Source organism: Cydia amplana, chromosome 24, assembly GCF_948474715.1.
Source record: "Cydia amplana chromosome 24, ilCydAmpl1.1, whole genome shotgun sequence".
Classification (NCBI taxonomy): domain Eukaryota; kingdom Metazoa; phylum Arthropoda; class Insecta; order Lepidoptera; family Tortricidae; genus Cydia; species Cydia amplana.
The window spans coordinates 1,681,753-1,688,803 of record NC_086092.1 but is presented as its reverse complement, the minus strand read 5'-3'; the positions used below and the strand labels follow the sequence as shown (position 1 = coordinate 1,688,803).

The window sequence follows — 7,051 nt, the reverse complement described above, 5'->3', positions numbered from 1 at the left end:
CTGAACCGAAGAGTCAAGACATCTACAAATTGCATTCAGAAAAGGAATCAACCATTATACATTTACCTACGTACAACGAAAGCCGTTAAGTGCAAAAGATTGGTCGAAATTAAAGTGGAATTTAAGATTTAAGGCCGAAACGAGTGGTTAAGAGTGAGTTCTTTCCAAACTGTTACCATTATAGCGTTAACTAGGTACGTAAAATATTTAATTATATATATTACAAATATTTAGTGCAAATTAAAGATAAAACTTAACGGTAAATAGTTCATATTAAACATCTATTACATTACTGCATACCATTATATGCATTATTCATTGCAAATCAAACATTTAAATCATAATTCATAAAATAGCAAGTGCAAGTAATTCGTAAATTCGAAATCATTAGTTGTTTATCACATCGTTGCATACTTAGGTAGGTACTTTGTCTCCAAGCGCGCTGTTACTAGCCTGCTGGCGGTCGCGGCCGAGCGAGTTTCGACTTTATGCGCGTTGAATTTTTACGTAAACAAGTTATGCAATCAATAACTCATAGGATTTAAATGTGAAATGCAATTGTATTACATTTGTTTACATGTTTAAGACTTATACAAAGTATTTTAACTAATCAAATCATATACATTTTAAAACTTCATTTAAATCGATTAATTTATACAAGGCAATTTATACAATACAATTCATATACAATTTAATTACAATTCATATACAATTTTAAAATCATTTAGGTAAGTTTTATACAAGTAACATTTTAATTTAACCCATTCCCATAGCCCTACACAATGTCGGATTTAAAGGATTTAATACGTAAGCGAGGCGCAATTAAGGGGAGGTTAACCAATTTCATTAACTATTTAGAAAAATTAGATTCTTTAACGCCATTACAAGTCATTGAACTTCAAGCGCGTTTAAGCAAAATGGACGCACTTTATACACAATTTGAAGAAATTCAATCTGAAATTGACATTTTAGTTGATGAAAATGAGTTGGCCGTACACTCCCCCGCCCGCACAGAGTTTGAGGATTTGTTTTACGCAAACATTGCCCTTGCGCAGGAGATCTTAAACGCCAATAAGCCTGTTAAAAATGATGATAATTCTTCCAGTGCCTCGTACGTTTCAGGTGACGCCGAGGAGCACGCACGCACGAATCATAAGGTGGTACACACAAGCACCCGAGGTATTAAATTACCGACAATCCAGATCCCCAAATTCAGCGGTCAGTACGAGGAGTGGTTGGAGTTTCACGATTTATTCGTCTCTTTGATACATGAACATACGGCGATATCAGACATACAGAAGTTTCATTACTTAAGGGCATCCCTGGAGGGGGCCGCTGCGCAGGTAATCAAATCTTTAGAGTTTTCAGCTCGCAATTATAGAATAGCTTGGGATTTGTTGTGCGACAGGTTTGACAATAAACGCATACTTATTCAAAATCATATCCAAGCGCTGTTCGCTTTAGAACAAAATAAAAAAGAATCCTATCAATCAATTCGTAAAATAATAGACACTTTTACTAAAAACTTAAGAGCCTTAGAGACTCTCGGAGAGCCCACCACTTCGTGGGACACTCTCATTATTTATATTATGAGTACAAAATTAGATTCTAGAACATTGCGGGAATGGGAAGAGCATAAATCCGATTTAAAAAGTATTAAATTAGACGACTTCACTTCATTCTTAAAAAACAGAGCCGATTTACTTGAAACGTTACACATGAGTAACAATAACACAAATGTCAGCGCCAGAGCTGATCGATACAAATCTGCCGAGTATGTCAAGAGTCTCGCAGCAGTCACTAGTGCGCCACAGCCAAAATATACGTCATACAATTACAGCTGCCCCTTGTGCAAGCAAAATCATCGCATTTATAGGTGTGAACAGTTTCTAGGACAATCTGTCAACGAGAGAGCAGAATCGGTGAAGAGGCTCAAGTTATGTGAGAACTGCCTCCGCCCCGGTCATCAGGCTCGCGTTTGCAGATTGGGCCCATGCATGAAATGTTCAAAAAAACATAATTCAGTGCTTCATTCAGATACAGCGTCAGGATCATCTGAGCCATCAGTTGTGGGTGCGACCTCACATATAGTCATGCCATCAGGGCGAGGCGTACTCTCAACTGCCGTGATCCACATGTACGACAAGGACAACCACCGCCATGAAGTAAGAGCCTTTATTGATAATGGTAGCATGTCTTCCTTCATGACGGATTCCTTGTTACGTAAATTACAACTTAAAAACACAGAATTTCAAACATCCATTGTTGGATTAAATAAACAGATTTTGTCACATGTCTCAAAAAAGTGCAATGCAACAATCGAATCGAGAACTAGTCCATTTAAAGCCAACATGACATTCTACGTTGTACCGGAGGTTGTAGCTCTAGAGTCAAATGTGCCTAAACTAAATATACCTAAACATGTAATAATGGCAGACCCAGAGTACTTCAACCCGACGAACATAGACATTCTACTGGGCGCAGAAATATTCTGGGAGCTGCTTGAACACGACCAAATTAGTTTAGGTACAGGTTATCCAATATTACACAAAACAAAGCTCGGTTACGTAGTTGGCGGGCCTACCCTAGGCCTTAATCATAAAAACACAAATTCAGTTGAACCAATACATTGTAATCTGATCGCGAACAATACAGTACAGGAACAACTAGCTAAATTCTGGTGTCTTGAGGAGGTTTCGGATAATTCTAAACAGGTCTATTCTGTAGAAGAACGTTTATGTGAACAGAGGGCCTACCGCGAACCACGTTCGACGTATTGCCTCTCTGTCGCTCTTGTAAATTCGCACGTAAGAGTGACAGGGAGGCAACACGTCGAACGTGGTTCGCGGTAGGCCCTCTGAATTTCGTGGAAAACTTTACTCGAATGCCAGATGGGCGATTTTCAGTCGCAGTTCCTCTCAAGAAGCCAGAATCATGCTTAGGTGACTCATTTAATCGCGCTAAACAGTGCTTTCAATCACTTGAGCGTAGGCTAGACAAGCAACCACTGTTAAAACAAATGTATACAGACTTCATGTCAGAATATATTGAACTAGGACACATGTCTGAGACCAGATCAGACACGCAAACTAACAAGAAGCCATTTTTTCTGCCACATCATGGAGTTTTGCGCGAACAAAGCTCCACTACAAAGCTTCGTGCTGTATTCAATGGCAGTGCTGCCACGAGTTCAGGGGTTTCATACAATGACCTCCAAATGGTCGGGCCCACTATACAGAGTGATTTATTATCGATTCTTTTGCGATTCAGGCATTATCCATACGTTTTGACCGGAGACGTTGAGAAAATGTACCGGCAAGTTTTAGTTCATGACAATCAAAGACATTTACAGCAAATTATCTGGCGGGATGATCCTACTAAAGAATTAAAAATATACAAATTGAATACAGTCACATATGGGACAGCATCCGCGCCATTTTTAGCCGTCAGGTGTTTGAAACAACTTGCTTTGGAATGCCCAGATCCACAATTAGCCCAAATCATTAGTGACGACTTTTATGTCGACGACTTAGTCACAGGTGCTCAAACAAAGGAGCAATTAATAAAAATAAAAGAAGGCGTTTGCAAAGTATTATCCGCAGGTTGTTTCAATCTCCGTAAAATCAGATCCAATATAGAACTCTCTCAGTCAGATTCATGTCAGACATTGAACCTCGGCGACCAAGGTTCGTCAAACACCTTGGGGCTGGGTTGGTCACCACCTGATGATATATTATATTATTCAATAAAGCAAACTGTTGAGCAAAATCCAACCAAACGGTCAATTCTGTCCGCCATAGGACAGATATATGATCCGCTTGGCTTATTAAGCGTATGCGTCATTCAAGCTAAAATCATGTAACAGAAACTTTGGTTATTAAAATGTAATTGGGACGATCCTTTACCCTCAAATATTGTAAATTTATGGCACAAGTTCCAATCTGAATTACGTCATGTACCTGATTTAAAAATTCCGCGCTGTGTCATCAATGATGATCCAAATAGTGTGATTGAAATTCACACTTTTTGTGATTCGTCTCAGGACGCATACGGCTCATGCTTGTACGTTAGATCGGAATGTAACGGACAAGTGGAGATCAACTTGCTATGTGCAAAAAGCAAAGTCACACCTTTGAAACCTACGACGATTCCGCGTCTAGAATTGTGCGGTGCCCTTGTTGCTGCACGTCTGACTGAGAAAGTTCTGAAATCTATCCGCATACCAATAAAAAGATGTATTCTCTGGACTGATTCATCTATCGTTTTAGGTTGGTTCCAAACGCAACCTAACAAACTAAAACAATTCGTTAAAAATCGTGTTGCTGAAATTCAAGAGCTCACTGCTAATCACGAATGGCGCCATGTGCCTACAGCTTTAAATCCAGCAGACATGTTATCTCGCGGAGTAAACATGTCAGAATTACAAGATTTATCCATGTGGTGGAATGGCCCAGATTTTCTAAAGGAAGATGAATCTAATTGGCCTAAAAGTAACTTCGTAAAAAACAATATTGAAATGCCAGAAATGGTAACTGCTACAGCGGTCTCCATAGACACAAATCACGGTTTAATTGATTACAAAAGATTTTCTAAATTACTTAAATTGAAAAGATCACTCGCATATGCACTGCGTTTTATTCATAATTGCAGAAACAAAAATAGTAAAAAATCTGGACCACTCACCACAAATGAACTACAAGATTCGTTCACTTTACTCTTGAAATGGTCTCAAAAGCAATCATTTCAAGAATATGATCATTTAGTGAAAAAACAATCATTGCCAAATAAAAATAAACTTCTTTCGTTATCTCCATTTATCGATGACTTAGAACTAATCAGAGTAGGCGGCAGATTAAACAATTCACAGTTCCCATTCGATAAAAAGCATCCAGTATTGCTCTCATCTAAACACGCATTAACACAACTCATATTTGTCGAAGAGCATATTCGTTTAATGCATGCTGGACCCCAATTATTATTATCATCAATTAAAGAAGAGTTTTGGCCTATTGGTGGTCGCAATTTGGCCAGATCTGTCGCACACAAATGCCTGAGGTGTTTCAAGCTACGGGCTCAAACAGTCAGTCCTATAATGGGTAATTTGCCTGAGCAGCGCCTCAATCCAGGTTATGTTTTTCAAACCACGGGTGTAGATTACGCGGGGCCACTTCTCGCCGCTGACCGTAAGGGACGTGGATGTAAACTAATCAAGGTCTATGTTGTAGTGTTTGTGTGTTTCACCACTAAGTGTCTGCACCTCGAGCTGGTCACAAGTTTAACAAAGGAGGCATACATTGCTGCCTTACACAGGTTTATTGCGCGTCGCGGAAAACCTGCAACTATCTTTTCAGATAATGGCACTCAGTTTGTTGGGGCCAAAAATGAGCTTAATGCTTTCTTAAAGCAGAACTCTTCCTCCATTTCCGAGTTTATGGCGAATGAATTTGTTGATTTTAAATTCATTCCAGCCTACGCACCTCATTTTGGGGGGCTATGGGAGGCTGGGGTTAAGTCTTTTAAACATCATTTAACCAGAGTTATAGGCGACTCCCATCTTACATTTGACGAACTCTACACGATTTTAGTCAAAATAGAAGCTACGCTTAACTCACGACCTCTATCACCAATATCTTCAGATCCATCAGATCTAAATCCATTAACGCCAGGTCACTTTTTGGTCGGACGTCCTCTTACCGCTCTGCCAGTTCCTCCACTGGAAAATGTAAATCCGACCAGATTGCAGCGATGGAATCGCGTTGAACAAATCCACCAGCACTTCTGGACGAGATGGCAGAAGGAATATGTCTCTGAGTTGCAGCAAAAGACAAAATGGAGATCATGCAAAGGACACCTCGACACTGGAACGATGGTCATCATCAAGGAAGACGCTGTGCCACCTTTAAAATGGAGCCTTGGACGTATCGTGCGTGTCCATCCAGGCATCGACGGAGTAAACAGAGTCGCCGATATCCAAACAAATCGAGGCATCATCAGAAGAGCCTTCAATCGAATCTGTCCTCTTCCACTGGATGACGAGCCTGTTGAAAGCAGGACTTTCAACGCCGGGGGGCATGTTAAGGAACCCTAATCTCACGGACATCCGAGGGGAGTGCACCGCGCGGGAGGGGCAGCCGCATCTAATTTGCATAATCACTCTTCGACGTTCGCTGTTGACGAGCGCACATATACTTACGCCCTTTTTAGAACTCAAAATCAGTGTCAAAATGGTGTAGTTAATAAGCCTAGATACTAAAAACTGCATGTACTGAAGAATTTGATTAAAAATAATTGAAAAGTTCATCTACTGAGTATTCATTGAAGTTTACGATCCAAGAAACAATTGACGCCATAGTCTACAATACCATTGCAGTTGAGATGGCCATAACATAACTCTTCATTTGAGTATATTTTATTTATTTTTGGTTTTTATTTCACATCCCTTTTCTTCTCAAGACCCCGTTTAGGCCACCTAATACCAGCAAACAGCACACTTAACGCAATTATGGAGGAGAATAGGCTCGTGATATTTTTTCCCATACCTGTGCGATCGAAGTGGCAAGAAATGCCGCGCGGCTATAGGACTCTATAGCCATCGACGGCGTTGCGTAACCCCGTAAACCCACAAGCGCCGCAACAAACATCTACAACAGATGCTGTGGCCAATGATGATGCAATAGTTAACTTTCTAAATGAACTCCATTTCCCTTTTTTAATCGTTATTATGCATCCCTATGTCCCCCTGGACGTCATCACTGATATCTGATAACCTTTGGAATACCTAATTCGTGATAGATACATCTTTATCACTGTGTGCCTTCTCGGCCATATGGCCATAATACCCCAACTTGAAGTGGCCATCTCTCCTTTTTTTCCGAGAGAGAAGACCACGCCTAAAATCAAAACAAATTGAGACTCGATCTTCATTCTTATTTAGGTTAGAACAAAACTACAACCGTATACTTTGCACCAAAAGCAAATAACACCATTAGAATAAGACCCTAGCATCACCACCATGTAAAATATGAATCCTCTAAGAAATTTCTGCACTAGT

At 40.0% G+C, this 7,051-nt stretch overlaps 1 protein-coding gene across 1 annotated transcript; it reads left to right on the top strand.

Annotated features, from left to right (window-relative positions):
• The first annotated feature begins 795 nt into the window (after window positions 1–795).
• Window positions 796–6,289, top strand: LOC134659204 (uncharacterized). Its single transcript, XM_063514833.1, has 2 exons — window positions 796–2,739; window positions 2,853–6,289. Exons 1-2 carry the CDS (start codon window positions 918–920, stop codon window positions 3,860–3,862), a joined length of 2,832 nt encoding a protein of 943 aa, XP_063370903.1. The 5' UTR covers window positions 796–917; the 3' UTR covers window positions 3,863–6,289.
• Window positions 6,290–7,051: the final 762 nt, after the last annotated feature.

Coding starts and splice junctions, on each gene's coding strand:
- LOC134659204 (XM_063514833.1), top strand. CDS start 918: ATGGACGCACTTTATACACAATTTGAAGAAATTCAATCTGAAATTGAC. Junction 2,740..2,852: donor TTCTGTAGAAGAACGTTTAT/GTGAACAGAGGG, acceptor GGTTCGCGGTAG/GCCCTCTGAATTTCGTGGAA.